This window comes from Miscanthus floridulus, chromosome 2 (assembly GCF_019320115.1).
Source record: "Miscanthus floridulus cultivar M001 chromosome 2, ASM1932011v1, whole genome shotgun sequence".
Lineage (NCBI taxonomy): Eukaryota > Viridiplantae > Streptophyta > Magnoliopsida > Poales > Poaceae > Miscanthus > Miscanthus floridulus.
Window position 1 is genome coordinate 150414059 of NC_089581.1, and position 25533 is coordinate 150439591.

At 49.2% G+C, this 25533-nt stretch overlaps 4 protein-coding genes and 1 pseudogene across 7 annotated transcripts; all 5 read right to left on the bottom strand.

The window, feature by feature from the left end:
* Positions 1-145: 145 nt before the first annotated feature.
* LOC136532889 (calmodulin-binding protein 60 D-like) lies at positions 146-4175 on the bottom strand (annotated as a pseudogene).
* Positions 4176-6494: 2319 nt separating this feature from the next.
* Positions 6495-9011, bottom strand: LOC136532911 (putative zinc finger CCCH domain-containing protein 21). Its single transcript, XM_066525492.1, has 2 exons — positions 7888-9011; positions 6495-7170 (listed from the first exon to the last, which is right to left on the bottom strand). Exons 1-2 carry the CDS (start codon positions 8818-8820, stop codon positions 6886-6888), a joined length of 1218 nt encoding a protein of 405 aa, XP_066381589.1. The 5' UTR covers positions 8821-9011; the 3' UTR covers positions 6495-6885.
* A 189-nt stretch (positions 9012-9200) lies between these two features.
* Positions 9201-14636, bottom strand: LOC136532922 (exonuclease DPD1, chloroplastic/mitochondrial-like). 4 transcript variants are annotated; one of them, XM_066525505.1, is made up of 5 exons: positions 14299-14636; positions 13641-13703; positions 10714-11343; positions 10060-10265; positions 9201-9811 (listed from the first exon to the last, which is right to left on the bottom strand). In XM_066525505.1, the coding sequence occupies exons 3-5, from the start codon at positions 11244-11246 to the stop codon at positions 9603-9605; spliced, it is 948 nt and encodes a 315-aa protein (XP_066381602.1). In that variant the 5' UTR covers positions 11247-11343; positions 13641-13703; positions 14299-14636; the 3' UTR covers positions 9201-9602. The 4 variants fall into 4 exon arrangements, with proteins under 4 accessions (XP_066381602.1, XP_066381598.1, XP_066381608.1 ...); XM_066525501.1 differs by lacking the exon at positions 13641-13703 and having other exon boundaries at positions 14299-14635; XM_066525511.1 differs by lacking the exons at positions 13641-13703; positions 14299-14636 and adding an exon at positions 11551-11671.
* Positions 11850-13627, bottom strand: LOC136532899 (pentatricopeptide repeat-containing protein At5g50990-like). Its single transcript, XM_066525482.1, has one exon. The coding sequence runs from the start codon at positions 13521-13523 to the stop codon at positions 11850-11852; it is 1674 nt and encodes a 557-aa protein (XP_066381579.1). The 5' UTR covers positions 13524-13627.
* A 1949-nt stretch (positions 14637-16585) lies between the features above and the next one.
* Positions 16586-19158, bottom strand: LOC136540075 (COBRA-like protein 7). Its single transcript, XM_066532064.1, has one exon. It carries the CDS (start codon positions 18959-18961, stop codon positions 16955-16957), a length of 2007 nt encoding a protein of 668 aa, XP_066388161.1. The 5' UTR covers positions 18962-19158; the 3' UTR covers positions 16586-16954.
* Between the last annotated feature and the right edge of the window lie 6375 nt (positions 19159-25533).

The window sequence follows — 25533 nt, forward strand, 5'->3', positions numbered from 1 at the left end:
GTTGGAACTTTGAACTCATCATTCATGCCAACTACCTTGGCCTGAAGAACGGAACTGCTGAAATATTTGCGTGTTGTTGATGGCCAGTACTCCGGACAGGCCCCATGTTCATGTTAGAGGACGTATGATCGATCTACCCTATTGGGACTTTGGGAGATCATATTTAACTTTCCCACAATATCTTACGATGAACAAGCAAAAGAAAAGGAAAACAACAAAGCACCCTTTTTATGCTTTTACAGACAGGGGAAGGGACTCTGGTGAACAGTCGAACGCCCCACAACTGTGTTCTTCTCACTACTCATCACTCATGTTACATCCCAAAATGACAAAAGATGACATCTGATCCTACCACCAATTGCACTACTAGTTACTATATATCTTCTCTGCATCAGCTTTGCCTTTCCTCCAGGCATCCTCAGACAACGCAGCAACGACCTGTGACTGTTAGCAGACAATCAGTCAGAGTGCAACCGACCCGACCCATGCATGCTCCGCTGCAGCTGCAGCTGCAGAACTCGGCGTCCGACCGATGGCCTGGTCCTCTCCTTCCGCGCGACGCAACGGGGCCACATGGAAAAGACAGCGTGTCCGGCGAGACGCGTCCTGATGAAACGCTGGGCCGTTGGCCTCTCTCGATCACAACCTGGCGCCGGTGCTGGAGAGAAGCAGCCCGCACGGCTGCGACCCGCTGAACTGCACGTCGAACGGGTCCCTCGCGTCGAACCCGCCCGCCCCAAATGAAGGGAACCACGCCTCGGCGGCGTTGAGCTGGTGCGCCGCGCTGGCCGACTGCAGCACGTCCTCCAGGGCCTCGCTCAGCGGCTGCTGCTGGTGCTGGAGGAGCTGCGGGTTCAGCAGCAGCCATGGCCGTCGTTGCGAGCTCGCCAGCGCGCCTGCGGCAGAAGGCTGGACGACGCCGTGTGGGAGGCCGAGCATCTGCGCCGCGGGCACAGGCAACGGCGCCGGCGGGGCCTGGACCGTGGCGGGTGGCTGCTCCGCGGCGCTCTGCGACTGCACCTTGAACTCGGCTATGCGGTCCGGGAACTTGTACGCGTCCTGCTGCAGCTTCAACCACCAGTGCCTGCAAACAACAGGTACGATCAGGAGCCGTTTGTGACGCGATCGTCGTGCTCCTGCCTGCCTTCTGCTCATCTGTTTACCTTCTGCGTCGGAGTGAGAGCGCTCAAGGTGAAGCAGTGGCTGCCGACGATAACGCCGACGACTTCGTAGATGCAGTTGAACAGGAGCACGATCCCGTGCCCGCTGCAGTAGGAGTAGAGCTTGTCGTCCAGCACGCACTCCCGGGCGTGCTCCACCGTGGATTCCCACATCTTGTTCGACATGCCGCTGCCAAGCAACTGAAATTGGAAACACGCACGGTGCAGCAGGATGAGTATAGAATGTTCACAAAGTCTGAAACAGAATCAATACTGCTGGATGCATGTGTGTGATATAGGGATAGTTTCTTACGCTGCGCAGTCCGTACTGATCCATCACCAAGTTCTTGAGGAAGCCTTGAACAGTGTGGATTCCCAAGTCAGCCAGCTTCTTGTGGAATACGCCGTCTTTCCCGATCTTCTCCAGACGCCACACGTCGTCTGCTAATGCAGGTGGGTGGTGCTTCTTGTACACTGGGTTTAGCACGAAAGTTTTATCAGTTTCTAGTTCAAAAATACAATCATGCATGGATGTTTCATGAATGAACACAAAAACATGGCAAGTAAAAAAAAGTGTAGACCAATTTACCTTCTCCACGGTGATCCTTCACCAGGAACGGATTGCTCACAGCTTCCTGCACCCGTTCTTCGATGGAACTAGCCCTGGACATCCTCGCGCCAAGCCTGAACTTGCGGCTCCTTATCCAGCTGGAGTTATCCGTGAAGGAGATGTCGCGGATGGAGGCGGTGCCCTTCTCGAGCACGATGGTCACCTCGCCGGACAAGAGCGGCCTCTTGCCTTCCCTCTCGAACACGACGCTCTCGCTGAACTCCTTCTCGGTGTGCTCCAGCCGCTCGTCGGCGTTGAAGTCGCCGTCGAGGACGAGGAGCTCGACCTTCATCGAGGACAAGGGCCCGGAGGTGACCATCTGGTTGGTGGCGGCGTCGGTCAGGACTAGCCGGAGCGGCTGCTTGTTCTCCGCCTCGACCCTGTTGCCTGTGAAAAGCGTCTGCGGCAGGTTTCCCTGGAACTGCAGCTTGTACCGTTTGCTGGTTGTCTTTAGTTGGAGCGGGAGCCTGAACATTGCAGAACAGAAGTTCAGTCATGACTCATGACTTCTGAAAACGAAAAAAAAATGGTGCATTGGCAGTGGGAGTTAAAAAGTTAAAGCCTAACACTGCACTGACAGCATAATTACTGAAGCAAATAAAAGCAATTATTCGAGGAATCATAGCACCATAATGAGTAACAAATTAGAGAAGGACGTCTCCTACAACAACTAAAACTGTAAACTCCGTACTCGAGTTAAAAAATGCACTCGCGCGAGTTGAAAATAAACAGACGTATACTGCTCTCGCCATTGTCAGCACTAGTGCTCAGTATAAACCCTTGTTAAGTGTATGGCCATATGGAATTATGGAGCATGTAAGCTAGCCTTCCATAGCTCTGAGAAACTAGCTGCTACTAGCATGGCATGTCGCCATGTAGTCCACGAGGACTAGGCAGTCTGAACGTCAAATACTAATGCAGCAGCTTAGCAATTCAGTGTTTAGAGGCTAACCTGTTTGCGGAATCGATGTGTCGGATAAGAACATTATGCACCTCCTCCTGCACCTGATTTCCGAACGCGAATGAACATCAGAATTCTGCCAGATGACACTGCAGGAAGCTCAATGGCGTGCAAATAGCTACGAGGAGAAGTTTTTTACGACTCTGCGCAGAAATGGCTCCAGCTTGGGCAGATGCCTCTGCATGTACTGCGCGCCAATGGCCTCCTGCATCGAGCTACTGAAAATGGGCACGAGGACAGAGGTGAACACAAGCGTCAGAAGCCAAGAACTAGAGCACCCGCGCGGCAAATGCAGCAGCAGCACGGAAAGCTCACTCACTTGACGAACGTCCGGCGGCGCTTGGCGTCGGGGCAGCCGGCGAGCTCCTCTTCGTCGCCGTCCAACACCTCCTCCTCCACGTCCAGCGCCCTCTTCAGGTCCATGGGTGGCCACGTGCAAGCCAACGCGGCGCTCACTAGCTCACTCGAGACCACTTGGCTCACTCAAATTCACCTGAGACTCTGAGAGGCTGAGACGGCTTGCACCGTTAGCTTAAAACCGCTGGCAGTGGCTATAAATAGCGCGGGACGCAGGGAAGCAGAGGAAGCAGCGTGGAAGCTTCTTCCAGGGGTCGGTCTCGTCACGGGCACGCTCCCGGCCGGCAAAAGACCGTAAAGCGGCGCCACCCGCCCGCGCGCGCGCCTCACCGCACCGGAATGACAGAATCCCTAGAAATGCCAAGATTCGGAGGCGGGCTCGGCCACCCACGAAAAAATTACAAAAATAACACTCGAAAGAGATTACGATGACACTCGAGTGAATAACAAGTAAGTCCATCTATATTTATGAATATAAATCTAGTGTCAAATCTACAGACGATGGAGTTCCATTTTTGCAAATCGCCTTTCCGTCCTCCTCCTCGGCTCCCCCTCTCTTTCAGTGCCGACGTACGCCTGCAGAAAGGGCGCGGGATTTTGTCAGGCCGGAAAGCGGCAAAGCGGCAAGCGGGGGCGGAGGCGCGGAGCTATCATCAGCTAGCTAGCTGTGTCCTAATGGGCATGGCCATGGCCGTGCCCGTGCGGGAGGGAGTCGACGGGTGTGGGGTTGGGGATGGATTGGGCAGCCGCGGGGCGCATCGGGAGGCGGGCCGCCGTGGTGCGTGGCTGGATTGGAGAAGCTTCCAGGAAGCAGAGGACCGGTGGTCGTGGCCATGGACGGGCTGGGCGCTAGCTGTGGATGGATGGATGCCCTCGACGGGTAGGCTTTTGGAGGCTGAAAGATGGGTACAAAGGAGAGCTTTCCGCCGGGAGAGGTGCTCGGAGCGGGGGACGAAAGGAAGCGCAAAGCGGAGCGGAACAAAGCGGGCAAAACAAGAGGATTCTGCTCCTCTCTCTCTCTCTCCCCCATTGCATTGCATTGAGTTCATGATGAGTTCTCGTGCCTCGTCTTTATATTAGAGAGACGAAAAATGAAATGATAGTGCTTTTCCATTTCCTTTTCATCTTTCTCTGATGGGGTGATCAATTCAGCTGTGAGTGAGCTGCGACTGTGAATGCACATTAACCGACGCCCAGCTATTAATCATGTAGTTCTAGAGAAAAGGTGAAATGATCATCTAACGATTCTTCAAATGATCAGAGTATCAGACCATTTAATTTCTCCTGATGAAGCTTGGAGTAGTAGCTGTTGGAGTTGTTCCAAATTCACTCCAAGATATAGGCCAGGCTTCTGACGGAGCGAAGCGGAGGCCCGTCGCCGGAGGCTTGGGCCGGAGCGTAGCGGAGTCTGAAGCCGGTCCTTCAGGTCTCGCCCCTGTGCTCGGGGGGGTGCGGGGGGCGGAGCCCCCCGCGGTACGGTACGGTATATACACCCTTGCTAGGGTTTTGTGGAGACTTGATTCTCTTGTAAGCCGTCATAGACGTGTAACCCAAAACTCTTGAGATAGTGAGATTGTTGCTGGCTGGTGCCCGTGGTTTTTCCCCTTCACATCGGAGGGGTTTTCCACGTTAAATCGTGTGTCTCCTCTGTGGCTTGATTCTTTACTTCATATTACTATACGTCGTTCATAACAGTAGCGAATGTTTAGAAAAATCCAACTTATTCTCTTGTGCAGATATCCAGACAAGCCTAAAAACACGACAGATAACTCGATTTCCATTGCCCTCTAATTCCCGAAAAGGGATCCTAGAAAGTGCGAGATCAGGGCATTTGGCGCCCGCCCAGGCGCCCAGGCAGGATAAGCAGCAGATAGCGTTAGCAGAGGCGCTGCTCTGCCGCTGTTCTCTCATTCTCTGGTGGCTCAGGCTCAGCTCTACAATCGCCTTTGCTGGCCCTAGAAAGCAACCTGTTCACGACATCATGGTCATGCTCGTCGGGCCCCCCCCGGGTTCTCGCCGTGCTATCCCCAAATCTCCCTCGGAAAGCTGGAAGCGGCACACCCCGTCCATGTGAGCAGAAAGAGGCCTTCTTTAGCACACGATGCTGATGCTCTGCGCTCCGCTTTGGCCGTGTGTGCGTCAGTGCGTGCGCCCTGTCCTTGTCCCTAGCTCTCTAGCTCGCGCATGGTATCCGAGGCGGCGGCGCCGCTTGGTTATCGTCGGCTAGGGCTGACGAGACGCAGGGCGCTTGGTTCTTTAGCACACGATGCTGATGCCCCTGATGCTCCCCGTAGCTCGGATGGAGTCCTGGAGATGTGGGAACTTTTCTTTTGTCAATGGGGAAGTAAGATTTTAATTTTTCATGTTTTTGTTCGGAACCCGTACATGAACTCCACGCGCCTAATTCCACCATTCCGTCCCTAAATTACCGTCTGGATCTTGGAATTGAATTTATTTTAATAATCATAATTTACTAATTAGCTATAGATTAATTAAGCTAATACGGTCGTGTATGGAATATATTTGTATATTATTATGGGCGATATAAAAGAGATACTTATGTGTTGCATTGATACCGTATGAGAACGAGTTAAAAAGCGTGTTATAAGTTGCAAAGTAGAATTAATTTCTGTTCTCCACCGTATGAATTTGAAATATGCTTATATATGAACTTTGGAAAGTTGTAGAACATAAGTTCCAAGCCAAATAGGCTAGTCTGTTAAATATATTTCAATTTCCCCTAAAATGAAAGGATTCAAATGGCCCATACTTCAAATAAGTTTTAGAAAATATGTTAACACCTACTCCCTCCTTAAATTATAGCCTTTCTAGTGACATAGCTTTTACTCTACACAGTAAGACTACGTATAATCAAACTGATCTATACTTTAGAACGGATGAAATATATGCTTAAATATGTTTCATGGTTTCATAGAAAAAATATTGAAAAACTTTGATTTAGAATAGACTGGCCGCTACAGGCTACATTGAATGCCAATGCCCTCACCCTCAGGCCCTGACACACAAAATATATATATATATATAATTTGAATAGTTCATGATATGAACAGCAATAGTTCTCTTTAGGGTCAAAGGCAAAGCTCCTCTGTGCTTTGCACTTCTTTTGAAACGAAATCAGCGTGGCGCGTCAGTGCTATGGCACACATGCGACAGGGACTGATACACATGCGAAAGGTCATGAGGTAACGCCCAGTGGGCGGTGACTGATACACAGATTTCTCGAAGACAATGCTTGCGCTCTGCAATTTGACTTCACAGAAAGGAATACTAAGAAATCATCAGACTGGGGTCTCGCTGCCAGTTGCAGATTCAGTCAGTCACACAGGACTACAGGACAGGAGGGACAGAAGGATCCGGCACGGCATCACAACTGGAGAAAATTCCGGGAGAAAAAATCACAATATTATGGCCCAGTCCGATAGCATACAAAGCCTTATTATTTTGTCACTACACATCCATACATGGCCAATATGGCCCATCTTATTTTGTCAGCGAACTTGATATCATTGCCCGTTTGGCCCATCAATACCAAGCCATAATTGGCCCATAAACCCAGACCCATAATTGGCCCATCACTTGGCATTGGCCGTATTACTACTTTATTAAACTAATAACATGATCTTAATAACTAATGCATGCAGCATGCTGTACTTTATTTAGCTAACTGATAGTATGAATGACAGATGAAGCAGCTCCCAAACTTAGCAAGCACAGGAGGGGAGAAGAGGCATTGTGTTTACGCGGCGGCAAGTAGGAGGCGGACGGTCGCCGGTGGCCTAGCAGGACTCGGCAGTGGGCGCCGTGGAGTGGCGGAAGTGGCAGCGGTGGCCGTAGGGGCAGCCAGAGGTGGCGGCGAACAACTGGCACGGGAGGGTCTTGTAGCGCGGGTGGCGGATCACGGGGCGCAGCTCCTCCATGCCGTGCGCGAACCTGCAACGCCCGTCGTAGGGGCACGCGCCACGCTCCCACTTGTTGCAGAGCTCCGTCTTCACGGCGCCCTGCCGGAACGCCTCCACCTCCACCTCCACCTCCCCGTCATCCTTCTCCTTCTCCCCTGCGTCCTGCGATTGCCATTTCCATTGACATCACGAGGTCAAAAGTCAAATACAGAATCTGAGTAAACTAATTAATCCAGTTTACATCTGGTTTGCCGTATTACGTCAAATCGATGCCTCATCGAATCAAGTATCAGCTATCACAGCAACTGCTAATCAGTTTCTAACCTAAATGCAAATGTTGTGAACTGTCTAATCCAAAGCACATACTCTTACATTCTGATAGAAGAATTTAACTGAAGCTGCTGCTTCTTCAGATTGACTAAACTAAAGCAAACCATAACTTCGCCATAACTTTTGTGCTTTCCTTCAATTAAAGCTGGCCATCCCAACATCTATTTGCAGCATAACCAGATGCATAACACGAGTAAAAGTTTCGAGCTGTAATTTTGACTTTCAGTTGCTTAACCATAAGATGCGTTCTTACGAATTTGAAGTACACAATTCTTAATTAAACCAATTCAGCATAGCCTGAATGCCTGATAACTCATTCATTGTAAATGCTAGCTAATGCCAACAACAAATTGCCATCCTCGTGTGATTTTGCAAGCTTAGTGTTAAGTTTTTCACCATTCTAATTGTAGCGAACACCAAATTCTTCCCGACTATTACCAATTTCAGGAATCAGTGCGCTCTTCTGTGTAAATTTCCTTCGAGGTGAACAGGCAAGAGTATGTGCGGTGTGAAATTGAAGGTACTGAACAGTAAGAATTGGGGGCTCACCTCCATCGCCTGAGACGCGCGAACACGGAGGCGCTGTGGTGTGGCCACGCCCTGCGGCTGCTTCTTCGAGAGGAAGCCCTTCGAACGTATGGAGATGCTCTTCGGGGTGCTTGGAGCTTCAGCCTGCGTTGGCTTCGGCGGCGGAGTCAGAGCCACCGCTGACGCCTGCTTACTCTGCTCAGCGGCATCGAGCTCTTCGAGGAGGAGGGAGAGGTGCAGGTTCTCGGCGCGGAGGCGGACGCGCTCGAGGCGGAGGTCGGCGAGCTCGGCTGTAGTGTCTCGAAGGCGGAGGAAGCAGTTCTCGTAGCGCTCGGTGATCGCGCGCAGGAGAGACTCCGCCTTCTTCACCTGCTCACTGTCCCGCTCCTTCGAGATCCTGGGTGAAGAGCTGTTTCCGCAACCGCGACTGTCTGAGACGGACGCTGAGGGCGAGTTGAGAAGCGGCTCCAGCGGCGACGCCTTCTTCGTCGTGCTGAACCCGGAGGCGTTGCCACCGCCACGGCTGTCGGTGACGCACGATGACGATGAGGGCGAGTTGAGCAGTGTCTCCAGAGGCGATGCCTGCTTGGGCGTGCTGAACATGGAGCCATTGCCAGCGCCACGGCAGTCGGAGACGCGCGTTGAGGGCGAGTTGAACAACGTCTCCAGCGTTGACCCCCATGTCAGCGAGCTGAGCCTGGAGCCGTTGCCACCGACATGTCTATCGGGGACGCACGATGAGGGCGCGTTGAACAGCGTCTCCAGCGGCGATCCCCATGTCGGCGAGCTGAAGCCCGAGCGGCCGTTTCCGCCGCCACGGCCGTCGGAGACGCACGATGAGGGCGACGAGTCGCGCAGCGTCCCCAGCTGCGATGCCCATGTCGGCGAGCCGAAGCCGTCGAAGGAGAGGCGGGACGGCCTCAGTGGCGAGAAGAACGCCAGCTCCCCCTCCATCACCTCCGCTCGCGCTCGAACACCCAAGCCACGAAGCAATAGCAACGGAGCGATGAAGCTAGGGTTCGAATCGTAAGGAAGACGGTGAGGTCGTGGCGGTTACCCTGTCGCCGTTGGCCTGGGAAACTGGAGGGAAGAGAGGTTGGTTGGGGTTTGACTGACCCCGGCTTATATAGAGGCCCGTTGCCGACCAAAACAGAGGGCAGAATTGACTTGTTTCTCCAGGTTAATGAAACGGAGCCTCCTACAAAACAAGACAAGAGTTTGTTCACAGTTAATAACTGGATCTTTCGCAAAATAATAATAGCTGAAACAACATTTCCGGTAAAAAGAAACATTGAGACACCACAGGTTGGGTCTGACTGTCTGAGACATGTACAAGACAGGGGAGTGGAGGAAAAAATGCATTCGTGGAATGGTCTTTATTGCCGTGCATAGACACATAGTAATAGTGAAAGCCTGACATTGCAGTACATCCCACAGAAAATGTCAAGAACATTACATTTCTTGGTTGAGCAGCACACACATAAGTTTGTAGTCAGGTAAAGATATGTTGAATTGATGACTTAGTAATGTATACAAGCCTATAAGGGCAGAGTATCAGTAATACGGATTACTGTACTGCTGATGTATCAGTGACAATCAGGCTGGCTTTATTAGGTTGTTAGAAAGAACATCGAAGAAATCAAGGCTGGGATCTCTAAATAACATCTCTGTAAATAATACAACAACAATGGAATAATTTAGTGCTTCAGGCGATCTTCCCGGTGAGACAGATACAGTTACTTTTCAGGACGAGACGCTGGAAGATCTGATGCTCGGAAAGACTTCTCGAGCAGCTGAGGAACAGTTAGTTTCAGCTCAAAGGTCAATTTCTGAAGCACGTAACAGAGGGTTGTCACATCCTGCATGGCACGATGCGCGCTCCCTGTGAGTGGAATTTTGTAGCGTTTTCTCAGGTTCTTCAATGACACAGAACTGAGTTTTGACCCTGCAAACCAAATATGAATAGGAGGTTTAAAATGCATCTTACTTCATCCCACAAACACTTAATCACGAAATTGTAATGCTATAGGTAGAAACAGCTAAATGACAAAACAAAGTTTAGCTTGCTAGTTCATCAACAACAACGGTGCACAGTACATTGCTGTATTTCATCAATTTATTTTACTGGAAAACAAAAGCTCTTCAGAACAATATGTCTATGCAAGGAAATGGAAAACTTACAAGAGAGCATACCATTAGAATCGACCAATTGTCTTGCGATAGGAAGAGTATCTACAAAGAGCCAATCACCAGGCATCTCTACTTTACACCGTCGGAACTCAAAGATGAGAAAGGGTACGTCAAAGGAACGCCCATTATGAGCAACCCACATAACTGGTTTGCCGTCCATTTGACGACTCCACACATATTGTAGCAGAATGGGAATAAGCTCTCCAAATCTGCATAGCCATACATGAGACCACCATGATTATAAAAGCAAATGCGTAAAAAATAATAAAGGGTAATCATGTTTCAAATGAATTGTAGTTCAGAAATTAAGTTTAACTATAATTTGTAACCTTTATATGTTAAAAAATATAATAAGTCGCAAATTGCCTCTAGGAAGTAACATATGGGAGATTGATCCTAGTACATAGTTCTTTCTTCACATGACTGCATTTTCAGAACATAATACTGCCTTGTTCCCTCATCTCATGGTTATAAAGTAGTGATATTTGAGCATGTTAGCAAGCAATGAAAAACAAAAACAAAGGATACATGGGATAGAGAAAGTGATCCTCAATTTCCCCTATTTTAGTGTTCAACAGGGGACTTCAAATCATGCCTTACTGCTAGTAAACTAAGAATGACACTTGGCATATTTGGCATAACAAAGCATGAACATACCTTGGAACATCAGGTCTGCAGAGCATGCTGTTGCTAATACCATGAACATATGAATTTCTCACCTCTTGCTCGGGATTTATGAGTGTCTGGAAAGTGCTATTCTTTCCCCCCATAAGATCACGAACAGCAAACTCAACAATTCTGTCATCACGACGTGAGAAGCCTGTAGTTTCAATATCAAAAACAAGGATAGTTGCAGGCCATTCGGTCTTGACCCCAGAAAACTCTTCCTCAACATTGTAGCAATGAAGTGATTTAAGCTGCTCAAGTTCTGACTGCTTGAACACTTCAATTGATGATTCAACCGATTTACCGTGCAAATGACGGCTATTGCTAAATGACTGCTTACTTCCTTTTCTTGTGCTTCTTGCTAGCACTGTTGTACTAAGAGGTCTACTTTGATGTCTTCTGCTTGAGAGGAAAGTTTCATATATTAATCTGCTATGGTATTTAAGCCACCTGATACTGCAAGTGTCTCCTATAGAGTTCCTTAGTAGATGGAAGTTCCCACAGCAAATGGAAGACAAGGACATTGCAGAAACAGAATGAATGGGGCATCAAAGGTATTGCTACTCCTATTTTTCAGTAGCTAGTTTTCACTGAATATTGGATAACCCTTCAGCATTAATCCTGAAATGATAAGCAAAACATAGTTTTTATCAGAAAATTAAACTGATCCAGGATCAGAAATGAAATAAATGTTATCATCGCGCACCACATATCATATCATGTCAACACAAGTAATCATCGAAACAAGCCCAAAACAAGACAGCAAAGCAGTTTCAATGTCATGCATATGAAAACATAAGGGTACTGAATGAATCATAAAACACAAACCCAACATAGAGATTTTGATCTTTCTCATTAAACACTTGCATTGCTTCAGAGTGTACAATACACATGCATGTGTCTGTCATCTAGCCCTTCTTTCCTTGGTTCCCTGTGATGTGCCAAAGAGCTAAACTAGTAACCAAATGTCCAAATGTTTCATTCTCATAGGAATTAAATTTTTTTCATTGCTATGCAGCAGCAGAACCAGCACCAAATTCTCGAGATGGAGAAAGTAATTAGATCTTCTGTATCCCCTAGGAACTGCTCGTTTAGCTGGATCACATCTGTATTGCTCCAGGAAAGGCCTACCAGTAATCCTTGCAGGAGCAGCATCCGCTTTCAAACCGGTGAAATCGAATTCTATCCCTCATAATAATAACACGACAAGGTACCTTTGAGATTATCTTCATCCATTCATGACAGTCGCTGCAAATCTGCAAATTCTTTGAAACCATTATTTCTGTCCCTGGACCAGTCTTCAGGACACTATAAGCCACTGCTAGCTTCTCACTATGGAAGGTAAGGTTTTCTTCTCTTTCCTCCTCCGAGACATCTTTTGTTACTAGTTCAGTCAATGGAGCATAACCTTCAACCTTAGCTCTTTTACATAATCCATGCAGCACTAGGTATATATCCTCGCCTTCCTCGGTGTCTGGATGAGATCTATCACCAGCTTTAAATTCATGGGTGCTTCCCCCTAACTCAACCCAACTCAAGCCTTTGCTCTTCCTAATTTTCTTTTGTTTCCTCTGTTTCCATACTTCCTCTGAATCATTCCATCTATTTGCTGATGAATAGATGTTTGAAAGAAGGGTATAATCCCCACTGCCATGGCATGCCATATGCTCAATAGTGACCTCACCTAATTTTGTTTGGCAATATCTGCGACAGGCACTAAGTAATGCCCTCCATATCACATCAGGCTTTACATTCATCGACATTACCAACTTGTATGCCTCATCCAGCAACCCAGCTCGCGACAACGTATCCACCAATGCACCGTAGTGCTCAACCTCTGGCGTGATAGAATACTCTGTAGTCATTGATCTGAAGTATTGGCGAGCCTCTTCAACCATGCCACAGTGGCTGCAGGCTGTCAAGAGTGCAACAAATGTAACCCCGTTAGGAACCAGCTCTTCACTTTTCATCTTGTCGAACAAAATCATTACATCGGATCCAAGACCATGCGATGCCAAGCCACTAATCATTGCATTCCAGACAAAAATATGGTTTCTCTTGACTTTATTGAATATCTCAGTTGCCACATCAATTCTTCCACATTTGGCATACATGTCAACAAGTGCTGAAGTTAAGATATGATTCATTTCCACCCCCAGTTCAGTCATCAGGTGATGCACCCACACTCCATACCGGCGAGCACCAGCTCGAGCACATGCTAACAGAACTGAGGAGAATGAGAAGCAATCAGGCACAAGGCCTGAACTGACCAACCTGGTAAAAAGATTTATTGCTTCTTTCAGGTGCGAGCTCCTTACTGCACCGGCAATCATTGAATTCCAAGAGACCAAGTCCTTGACAGGAATCCTCTTGAAAATCTGATACGCCTTATCTAGCTGTCTGCTCTTCAAGAATCCCATAAGCATCAGATTGCCATGGAAGGGATCGGTGCTCCACTCCAGCATTGACCAAAATAGTTCACGTGCTTCCAACATGTGATCATGGGCAATATATAACTTGAACAGAGGAGGTGTTATATGCTGATTAGATAGCAACCCAACTTTAGTGAGATGACAATGGATTTCCATGGCAGCATAGAGGTCTGAGCATTTTGCACAAGCTCTGAGAAGGAGAGTATAAGTTCTGTAATCAGGGCAGAAAGCAGTGAAATGGAGCAAAGTGCTATAGTCCATAAGTGACTTTTGTGGGGAGCCTTTCTCTAAAGAAGCTCTGAGGATGGAGTTGCCATATCGAAAGAAGATTCTGCAGGGATGTTTCTTCAAACAGTTCGTGTAAGACATATTGCAAACAAGCTTCTGAAAGCGAGTTCACAAGAATGAAGGAAAAAAAAACGCCAGGCAGCTAGTTTTTAAAGTCTTCCTGCGACCTAATTTATCCAGAATGAAGTTGGACAACACCTTAAATCACATAGTAGCAACTAAGGTAATCAGGCAACATGAACTCTATGCTCGTTGACTATCCTGAAATGAACGAATAAAATGGCCATCAATTTTTGTGCATGAATTTATTAAAAACACAAAGTAAGTATTAACAGTATTGCACATGGAGCAGCCACATTTTCCTGGTAACCTAATTATCATCTTTGTAATAATGAAACTCATGACGGTTGTTTATTATGATACTATTTAAGTCAAGCAGATACATTCGACAGTAAATAACAATGCTCGACCATCCAAGTCATTTCACACCTAGTCCTTGTCTTGCTCCTCTACACTCGTACGGTCGTACCATAATTTATACCTTACACGTTACAGTTCTATAGCAATCAGATGCTCAACAACTCACCAATTTGCAGGGCATGATACAGAAATCCATGTGGCCCGATAGAACTAGGGGCAAATATAGCAAGCATCCATTGAACTATCTAAACAGCATATACACATTCATACATAAAAAACATCAACGGAAACCAACTAAAAACTACCAAATCTGACTACAAGAAAAAACTCAACGGCAGTCACAGCGGTGAATCCAAGGTGTTCGACGAAATGCCCCCACCGAAAAACAACCAAACAGTGCATCAATGGGTGTCCCAGCAAAGATTAAAGCAGGTACCTGCGAACCAGCCGAGGCGACCAAGATCCAAGACGGCGAAAGAGCGCAGAGAAACCGGGAAATTAAGCGGCAGGGACGCACTAATACAGGGTGGGGTGGGGAAGAAGCAAGGGACGCTACGGAAGGGATATTCCTTGCGGGGATGCCAAGGCGAGGGAGGGGGAAGGGAGCGAGCGAGAGAGGCGTGGAGGAGAGGCGCAACGGGTGTGGCGAGCGGAGAGGGAGGAGGAGTGGGGGTTCGGGAGCCGGAGGCCGGGAGGGGCGGGGGCGGAGGGCGGGCGCCCGTTGTTAGCGGATCAACCGCGCCGCGGGCGTGGGGCATCGGGGTGATGTGTTTCTGCAAGTGGCACGTGCTTCCGCCTTGATTAGGGAAGCGCTCGCTTTGAAACGGTTGGTTGGTTTGGCTTTGGGCTGCGGGCTGCGGCCGTGTGCCTGCCAGGCCATTTGCTCCAGAAGATCTGGGCCTACCGGGCTGTGTTTCGGTGTGAAATGGGGATAGCACCATAGCAGTGTGGGTGGGCTTAAGGAAGTAGAACTGCGTTGGACTTGGGCCCTTGATACAGCTGAGATGAGAGGCCCGGTTTGTATACCTCAACTTCTTCAAAGGTAAACTTTGCACTTTATCTTTTTCGTGAGGGCAAATGAGGAACAAATCAATTGCCAGGCATAGTCACGGTCACGGAGTTGGCGGCGGAGACCTATTCCTCAACACAAATCGAACGGTGAATTGGTGATGTACAGCCAATCTTAGGTTGCGTCAGTGCAAGCAGTCCGGCGCAAGTCGTAGGAAAAGGGAGGTTCATATTTTGCATTTCCTCTGCAGAAGCAGTCTGCACTTTTGATGAGAAGTCAACTGAATGATGATGTTTACACCAAAGAGCTGTACAGCAATAATAGCACAGGGGTAGGTAACATGATGCTCTATTGCTCGGCACGAATTCACGCATGACGTGCACACGGAGTATATATATTTTATCCAAAAACTTTATCTTTTCTTTTTGTTGTAAATCTCTATTCAGCATGGAAGCATGTTAGTACCTGCATCCAAGCATATAAGAGTACTTTGCATGGATATCCTGTGATCATTCTTTGGTGTACGGCTCTTAATTCTCAAATGGAGGAATGAAAGCCACGTATAATCTCCGCAAGGGACGGCCCTTTAGTCCCAAAAGGATCTGAATATTTTACAGCCTGATGGATCTGAGTATTTTAAAACCTGATGACCGGTAAGAACGTGGTGCTATGTAACACGCGCTCTCACACGATATGATTATTCTGCAGGTTTGAACACTTCCGCTTTCCTTGTCACCAACAGCTCTTTTCTCTGCATAATAAAATCCATAAACATGTGCAGAGTTGTGCGTGCCAGTTATGTTGTCTCAGGCACGAAGTGGACACCATATGTTACGTGCGCTGATGATATACGCTGCGTCTTGAATTGATTCAAACTGCGTATGACATCGTCGGACGACGAGGAAAAAAACCAGTGAGCAAACGAACGTTCTTTTTGGCCCCGTTCGCTCGTCTTACGAGCCATACTTTCAGCGAATAAACAGTGTTTTTCTCTCACAGTAAATCAGCGAACAATACTTTCAACCATGGCTTTTCAGCGAAACGAACGGTGCCTTTGATCTAATCCAAGTATCCAACCGAGTCGAACAGGAGACGCAACTACCAGCAGTTTCGAGAAGGCAAAGCGAAAGGATCCATTGGTGTTTCAGCTTTTGGCCTAAGAAGCGAACGTTGCAACTTGCAACTTGCGGTGAGTTTGCAATGGAGGCTGCTGGCTGGTGGTGACCCTGTTGTACCTGTAGGCTGTAGTGGACCCCTTAACGAACAACTGTCCGCCAAAGATCTTTCGAAATTTGAATGGAAGAAACATACAAGGTCTTAATTCATATCAGTTTAATACTATCTTGATCTGAGAAGCATCCAATGCTCATCCGCACGCATGCAAGAGTCATATATGAGACCGGTACGCTCTGCCGAGAGCTGAGAAGCATCCAATGCTCATCCGCACGGATGCAACAGTCATATCTGAGACCGGTACCCTCTGCCGAGAGTTTGTGCTAGTACTACAACAGACTCAACTGATACATCCTGACAATCTCAAAAAAAAAAACCTGATACATCCTGACAGAGGCATCAAAACGCCATCAGATGGGCAGGCATACGGTTTGATAATCAGTCAATCAAAGTGAAAAGAATGCCCTTGAGGGCCTGTTCGTTTGATCTCAAAATCAAGGGGATTGGAGGGAATTAAATCCCCAACAAGTCAAAATTCACCTCAACCCCTCCAATCCCTTTGATTTTGGGATCAAACGAACAAGGCATGAATGAATTCACAGAGTAAATTCGGTATGACAGACCAAACATGAGACAACTGGATTAGAGATGTACAGATCACTCATCTGGTGTAAACATGTAAATGTCATCAGAATGAGGAACCAATGTTGCAAACTCGCAACAAATGCTTCCTCTCACCTGTTTTTCTCACTATCCAAGTATTCATACTGTTTCACAACTGCTGCTTCATCTGACTAACAAATAGCAGCTAAGTAAAATCTACTAAAGAAATCACAGAAACAAAAAGGCCTTCTTACAAATGGCATCGACCAAACCACCTGAAAGAATCAAAGAATTGGAGTCCCGTGGATCATTGCTGAAGCAATAGGAAAGCCGAAGCAGCAAGGAACAAGACCAAAGCAAAGCCACTGCTGAGACTGCTGCCGAACCCACTGCTCATTGGAATTCTCTGTGGCATAGCACATTCGTCACCATTGAAGAAGACCTTTGTTGGGAAGCCATCTCCAGCAACAACATTTATCCCCGGGGTCAGCTTCTTGGTGAATGAGAGGACTGACTGTTGCTTACCGGGCACAAGGTAGTCGATCCCACTCATGTTGGTCTGCTTCACCAGGTAATTAAGCCCCTCCGAACCCTGCATAAAGATTGTGTTCTTGCCCACTGCAGTGGCGTTGAATGAGTACGCCTTCTCAAAGCCGTCGTACGCCTTGTCCATGACGATGGCAGCAAACCAATTGGCCATGTCGACATCCTCCCAATTAAACAATGTCACCCGAGCGCTCCAGCCCTTGTTGTAGTCTGTCGAGACGTGCCAATTGATGCTCACACCACAGAAGTCACCGCAAGGCATTGGCCGGGGCACATTGTAATGCTTCAGCTCAGCCCACGCCAAAGCCTTCTGTGAGCGGTTGTCGAATGGCACAAGCAGCGCCTCCGGTGGCAGGAGCATGGATTGTGCAGTCGTGCTGCACGTTGAACCTCGCCTGTTTGCAGGGCACCCACAGGCGCAGGTGTTGCAGGGGATCACTGAGTCGTTGTAGTACGCCGAGAAGGTCACACAACACTTGGGCTTGGCCCCCTTTGTTGTGGTAATGTTGCACACCACCTGCCATGTTGCCACAGCAAGCGTCGTCGAGTCAAGACCGCTCGGGTCTGGGAATGCAGTTGGGCTGACAGGCACCGGCTGGTCACAGGTATAGTCTGGGTTCAGCGATGATGCACCGGCGATCTTGAAATTGGCAGGGGGGAACAGCTTAGTCCGGTTCAGGTCTGGTGGCATCTTGAAAACTTGCATCTGGAATGCCGATTTCGACTGTGCCTCGTCCATGGACTTGGGCAAGATTGTTCCATTCCTGCAGCAGTTGTCAATCTTCCCAATCTGGGTGTCATTGTACCGGGACAGGGGCAGGTCAAGGATCACCGGCTTGCGGTCGCAATTGAGCACCTGCGAGAAATCAAGGCTCTGGTAGTACTGCCCAGGCGCCCCATAGATACAGCCCGAGGTGTCCACCTCTGATGGGTGAGCGCCCTTCATGGAGTAGATGAACTCGCCGCGCCGCCACTCCCACGACAGCCGCCAGTTGTCGAGGCGGCCAAGCTTGGCGTTGTTCTCGAGCGTGACGAGCGCAAGGTAGCTGGAGGGGTAAGCCTGGAGCACGTCGTAGGTGATGACGAGGTCGCCGGTGCCGCGCGGCAGGAAATTCTTGGTCGGGTCGGTGGCGTTGGCGTCGATGACAGTGGCGTTGGCCTCGGCCTCCGGCGTGAGGACGCAGCACGTGGACAGCACCTTAGAGGTGAGGTTGGTCGCCGCCGGGCACGCGTAGGCCGGGTCGTCCAGCGACAGCGCGGTGGGGAGCGGATCGAAGCCGGGCCCGGCGAAGAGCGTGCCGACGATGCCGACGGAGGCCTGGATCTGCGACAGGTCCCCGGCGGTGGCGATGGGCGTGAGGAGGTCCGTCTGTGGGTACCCGGAGAAGGAGGTGGCGTTGCCGGCGTCCTCCGTGGTGTTGTACGGCAGGTCGCCGCCGCCCGTGAGCACGGCGCCGTCGACGCCGACGAGGATCTCGTCGTAGCCGAATGTGACGAGCGCCGCCCACGACTTGAGCGGGCGGGTGCCGGAGTTGCGCACGGTGACGTTGGCGCGGAAGGCGTAGGGCTGCTTGTTCTTGTCGCTGACGAAGGGCCGGATCTTGGTGCGGTCCCCGAAGTTGTACGTGAGCTCGATGCCGTTGCAGCCGGGGTCGGGCGCGGGGGCCGCCGCCGCCGCCGGCGTCGTCCCCCTCTGCGCCGCCGCGAGCCCCGCGAGCAGTAGGAGACCGAGGACGACCACAGCGTGGGGAGCTACGGAGCCAGCCATCGCTGGATCGGGAGCACGGGGCGTGGTGGACTGGTGATTGGGGCTGGGCGGAAGCGGGGTGGCGAGGTAGATGAAGCGATCGGAAAGCGCGTGCACAGCTGGGGATGGGAGATGAAGGGGGAGGGGCGGTGGGTTTGAACTGGGGGAGCGGCGGCGTGCGTGCGTAGCTTGCCTGCTGGTGCTGGGCTGCTGGCTACTGCTTCCCAAAATGAATTGCAGAAAACGATCGGGTTTTGAACAAAAGGGCGTGAAAGCGACGCCCGCCGGAAAGGAGACGAGACGGCGTCGAGGGGGAGCCGGAGGAGAGGGGCTCCAGTCCAGGGGAGGGAGGAGGAGCGTGAGTCGACGTTGATTGGTGAGGGCCGAGTGGGTCCGGGCCCAGCTGGTAGTAACGCAGCGGACGCGGAGAGGCGGCGCCTGGTTGAAACGGTAGGGTTCGGTTCGGGCAGCGGCGCCGCGGGGCGGGCGAGATGCGCGGCAGGCCGTCCGATTCTGGCGTGTACGGCTGCGGATGGGACTTGTGTCGCCTGTGGAGTGGGGCCCGCGCATGCGCCGAGGAGAGGTTGCGCATGTTGCAGAGCGCGAAGCAGGGCAGCACGATGTTTCCAGCGAACACGCTTCGATGCACGCGGAATTGGTAAGGAAATCGAGCCATTTTCTGTAAACAAATCGGACGGACTTTTGTACATGGTCAGTTACCATGTTTCGGAACAAAGACCATGCGCAGTCCCCGTGCGTGTTTTGTTGGGTGCAGGTAGACAGACGTGTATGCACACGATGCCGCGCTGCTGGTCGCAACTGGCAAGGGCGTATGCCGGTGGCTTAACATACACGAGTTGATCGATTCTACATGGAAATTTAAAAAATATCGACCGTCGGACTGCTACACAGCCCGGAGCTTTGCGCTTTAAGAAGGAGACTTTTCATGTAGGTCAAGAAAAATCTTTGAATCCCTAACCCGTCCGCACACAGATGCTCGTACCCCTGTGAGTGGGCCAGTTCACAACCAGTGCTTTGGGAAACGCGAGGCAGATGAGGGGATTTTTTTTTCTCTGGCCAGCATAAATCGCCCCCGAGGGGATTCGATCTTTTACCGAAAGGGTGCCGCAGGAGCGCTAGATCAACCGGACTGGCATCCTTTGACTCTACATGGAAATTTTGAAAGACGATTATGTTATCTATGATTTATAGTTTTTTTACTAGTATATATGCCCGTGCGTTGCACGGGAATCGTGATATTTTTACGCTGCTTAGACAAATATATTAAGAAATTCTACGGCGGTGATGAACGCACGTAGCTCGGATGACGCTATGCCATCCGGCAACACGACGGCAATTCGCGGAAGCAGATAATCAAATATCCGAAAGTCATGCATATATGATAGTCAATTTAAAGAAAAATACTTCGAGCTTTTTTTTAATGTCACTTCTCCAGAAACTCACGTATTAGTTGAAGTTCTTTTCTCGTGACAGTGTCTTTCCATACAGAGAAGCGGCCACTTCTCCAGAAACTCATGCATTATTTGTTGTTCTTTCTCGTGACGTTGTCTCTTTCCATACATAGAAGCTAACGAAGATGTTTGTCGGAGCAGGGGTCTAAGTGCACCAACGGATGATGAGCACACGCGTGCCCGCCCCACTCCCACACATGCACGTCAACACGATGCTGGTGTGTAGACAGGCCATCTTTTTGGATCATGCAGTCAGTAGGTGTCTTTTAGATCATACATGCAATGCAAATTAGTATATATATTTTATATTAGATCATGCATGTAATAAAAAATTAAAAAAATATATTTTACTTTATTTTTTGTCCGACCGAAGAAAAAAGGACCGTAAAGGGCGGGCAGGCGGCCATTTTTTGTTCCACTAATTTGCACGCGGGCCGTACGAGCGCGATTGGACTATTCGAGCGCTGCATGCCTGCGTCCAGAGTCTCGGACGTTCGGGGGAGCGGGGCGACGGCCTGAGGGCGTACTTGGCTGTGGAAGCGGTTCCCATAATTGCAGGGCGGGGCGACGTTTAGAACGCAGACGATACCCATAGAGGCTTTTTATATTTGTTTTTGTTTAGGTTAGATTTAGATTTGCTTTATTAGTCGACAGCGTGACGCATAGACGTGAGTTCACGTTCATGGCTCCGCGATTGTCGCTGGTGGGCGCAGCTGCAACATGGGAAGATCCTCTACAATCTCGTGCGCACTTGTCGGGCCCAGGTTTTGTCATCACTAGGCACAGATGTTTCTTAACGGTCTGTTTGGCCGGGCTCCGAGTGGCTCCGGCTTCTCTGACTCCTCTCCTGTTCATCTCCTGTAGCGACACCGTTCATCGGAACTGTTTTTCTCTCTCCTCCTTTTCTCTCTCACTGACAGCGCCGGAGCCGAAGAAGTTCGTTTTTTAGCTCCTCCGGCTCCAGCTCCTGCGTGCTACAGTGTGAGAGCCAGAGCCGGCTTTGAGCTGGTCCATGAGTACAATAAGAAACCCTAGACCCTTATGTTCCTCAAATTCCCAAATCCAAAGATGCGCCACCGCCGGTTCTTCCTCTCCCACCGTGCTCCATCTCTCTGCCCCCACAACAACTTATATATAGCATATTACATTTGAAACTATAGAAAATAGAAAATCTACTAAAAAATTAAAACTCCTCCACAACAACTTATATATAGCATATTACATTTGAAAAATATATTGGATATACAAGATACATTTTTTCATGTTACTTTAGAAGCATTTTCCTACTTATTTAAAAGTTAGAAAAAACAATTAACTACATATATAATTGATAACCTCACAATATTCAACCTAAAAATAAAGCCCATCTCAATGTAAGCAGCCCACTACAGCCCAAAACGAACACCACCTCAGCCGTTAGATCGAAAGTGACGATCACGATGTCCCCAGAAACCCTATTAGCCACCGAGTCCCTATCAGCCATCGAACACCTCCGCTCTCCAGTCCGCACCGACGCGCTGTTCCTGCTAGCAGGCCACAATCTCTCCTCCCCCGTGCCGCAATCTTTCCTCCTCCGCGCCGCCCTCCGCAATGCCACGCCGTCGACAGGAGGCCGTCACTCCCCGGACAGGACGCCAGCCCTCCTCAGTCTCCACAGAGAAAGGCACTCCTTTTGTCTGCACTCGTCTCCCGTTGCTCTCACCTTGCGCCACGTCGCCGCCCCACTGTCGTCGTGAGCGCCTGAGAAGATGAGGCGTGCGGTAGTGATGGCTTGGAGGGTGGTGGTGGGAGGAGGAGCCCTTGTTGTCGAGACGCCTGAAAGGTCCTAATGGCTAGAGGGGGGGTGAATAGCCTAATAATTTTTTTACAACAACACTTAGCAAAATAGTTAGATAATTATGAGGCGAAGGAAGTGTTGCGCTAGCCTACTCAAAATGCAAGCCACCTACCACAATTCTAATTTAGATAGTGTCGATTTACACAAGAGCTATGACACTACCCTATATTAGTGTGCTCTCAAAGGCTAACTAAAGAGCCACACCAACCAAGCAAGCAAGCTCTCACAACTAGCTACATTAAAGAGCTTGTCAACTAGTTTGTGGTAAAGTAAAGAGAGTGATCAAGAAGGTTATACCGCCGTGTAGATGAAAGAACCAATCAATCACAAGAATGAATAACAATGAAGACTAATCACCTCGGAATCAATGATGAACACAATGATTTTTTACCGAGGTTCACTTGCTTGCCGACAAACCAGTCCTCGTTGTAGCGATTCACTCACTTGGAGGTTCACACGCTAATTGGCTTCATACGCCAAACCCTCAATAGGGTGCCACACAACCAACACAAGATGAGGATTACACAAGCCACGAGCAATCCACTAGAGTACCTTTTGGCTCTTCGTCGAGGAAAGGTCAAAAAACCCTCATAATCACCATGATCGGAGCCAGAGACAATCACCACCCTCTACTCAACGATCCTTGCTGCTCCAAGCCATCTAGGTGGCAGCAACCACCAAGAGTAACAAGCGAAATCCATAGCGAAACACAAACACCAAGTGCCTCTAGATGCAAACACTCAAGCAATGCACTTGGATTCACTCCCAATCTCACAAAGATGATGGATCAATGATGGAGATGAGTGGGAGGGCTTTGGCTAAGCTCACAAGGTTGCTATGTCAATGAAAATGGCCAAAGGTTATAGCTTGAGCCGACCATAGGGATTTAAATAGAAGCCCCCATCAAATAGAGTCATTGGCTCAAAAAACGGGCTGACTGCGCGTCGACCGGACCCTCCGGTCCAATCGACCGGACGTAGCACCGGACGCTCCGGTCGTGAATACTAGACATGTCTGGTAGGAAAATCCACAGAGTTGAAGTGTAATAAGACCATTGTAGATCATATTACCCAAATTCCAGTCGAATATCACATCCATACAATGTAATATTAGAGTACAAAAAGTGCAGAATTACATAAATTATTACATCGCCGCATTGGCGGAATCAAAAGTAGCATTCATTCAGAACAGCTTGAAGATAAGATCGCCAAACTCGAGCGTAGGAACGAACCCCTCAACCATCACACTCCTCAGAGCTATACTCCTCAGCAGAACCTATGTGCAAAGTTTATCAGTATGATTTGTACTGGCCACTCCCACCCCATGAGCATTGCTTTGTGAAAATTGGATGCAAGTTGGATATAATCAAAAGGAACCTATACGGCTAGGGTTTCCTATGTATTAGCATATCAAGTATATAATAATGGTTGGTCAAGTTTTAACACCATTCCCACACCCATTTCACCCCATTTCTGTTCAGAGCCAGGTTTCGATCCTATGATCGATATACCACCATCTCCACATCATCACCACATCACCACCATACCATCGCTCAGTCGACAGGCCAACTCCCTCTTGGCACCGTTTCATGGCCCATAGCCCCTGGCTATGACCAAACACTCACTCATAGGGGGAAGAAGAGAAGGACTCATCTCACTATCTAGTTTAAGCGAAACCCAAGAAAGGTCCATAGATGACCAGTCGGCATATGTATCAATCGATCAACCATACACTCTACAGAGGTTTTACATAACCACAAGATCTACCTTCCTCGCTGACCATCATCAACTAGGCTGATTCTGGCCGCTTGCTAGCCTATGATAATGCCACTCTACCATTCAGCCCTGGTACACCCCAAGTCTAGTCTGGGGTGGCTGAAACTATGAGTCACGAGCTAGGTCCACAAGGTCTCCATGAAGTCTTGGAAGGGTGTGGGGGAATCCTCCGCGCCCCGTACCTCCTCGCACTGTCCGCTATCAACCTAGCAGTAGTGGCAATATCCTACCAAGTAGTCTGGCCATCCCGCACCATATAGGGCAAGTGGTATGTAAGGCTTCCCGGTGAATCTGAGTACTAGTAAATCCTTAGGGATGATCAAGCCAGAATGTCTTCATCAGGGTTTCCATTTACCGTGCCACCACAGCACCTCCACCCTGGGCTCCTCCCATCATAGGTTCACACCCAGGGCCACCTCATATACCATTTACCCACCACAGGTATCCGTTTCCAGGGGTACCCAGGTAGCACCCCGCGGCAAGACTTGCCCTAGGCTCGTCGTATATTCCAACTTGGTCGACACAACCCTCACCCTCCATGCACCTAAGTCACACACGCAGCGCTCTCCCCATAGTCCAAATAACACCAGTTTCCACCACGTATCAATGTAGTACAAGCGTAGTAGAAGTAATAAGCAATGAATTATAGTAGCAAGCGTGTGTCTAGCCTAATAGCAGGGTAAGCAGGGGTAAGGTTGCATCAAGGTAAAGGCCATCAAGTAAGCATACTACCATGCACGTCCTATCATAGTGTGAATATAACAATAAAGTAAAGCAATAGCAGTTCTATTTTAGCCATGCGTAATAGGTGCTATGAGGTTGGGTGGGATGTTGCACCTTCAATGAAGTCATCCCCATACTCCTCACGGTACTCACGATCCTCGTCCATCTGGTTCTCCTCTGAGTCTGCATACGATCGAATTATAGTCACGTTAGCGACGTCCACAGAATAGCACAAAGAAGCAATGAAAATTCAAAAGAGCCAAATGCACTCAAACATGGGTTCATTGCATAGAGCTTGATTTTAGATGAATTTTGGTCCTAGTTTCATATTTTTCTGAGGTCGTATGAATTAGTTATGAATTTCCAAAGATTAAATCCATTTCTGAAAATAATAAAGGCCGATTAATTCAGGGCTGACACGTGCCACACTGTGGCCGGTTCACGTGGCATGCTGATGTCAGCATGATGTCAGCATGGCATCATCAGAGCTAAACCGTGGCTGACAGGTGGGTCCGGGGTCAAACGGTCACTGACAGGTGGGGCCAGGTCAAAGTCAGCGTCAAGTCAATGGTCAACATACCACAGTGGTTGACATGTGGGCCAGGGCAGCTGACGTCAGCAGCTAACGTCATCATGATGTCATCATGACGTCGCCTCCTAACATGTGGTCCAGAGTCTCTATGTCGCTGACATGTGGGCCTCGATCAACGGTCAATGTTGACCGGTCAACGGTCAACCAGGCCGGGTCCAAACTGGGCCGGTTGGGCCTAGATACGGGCTTGGATT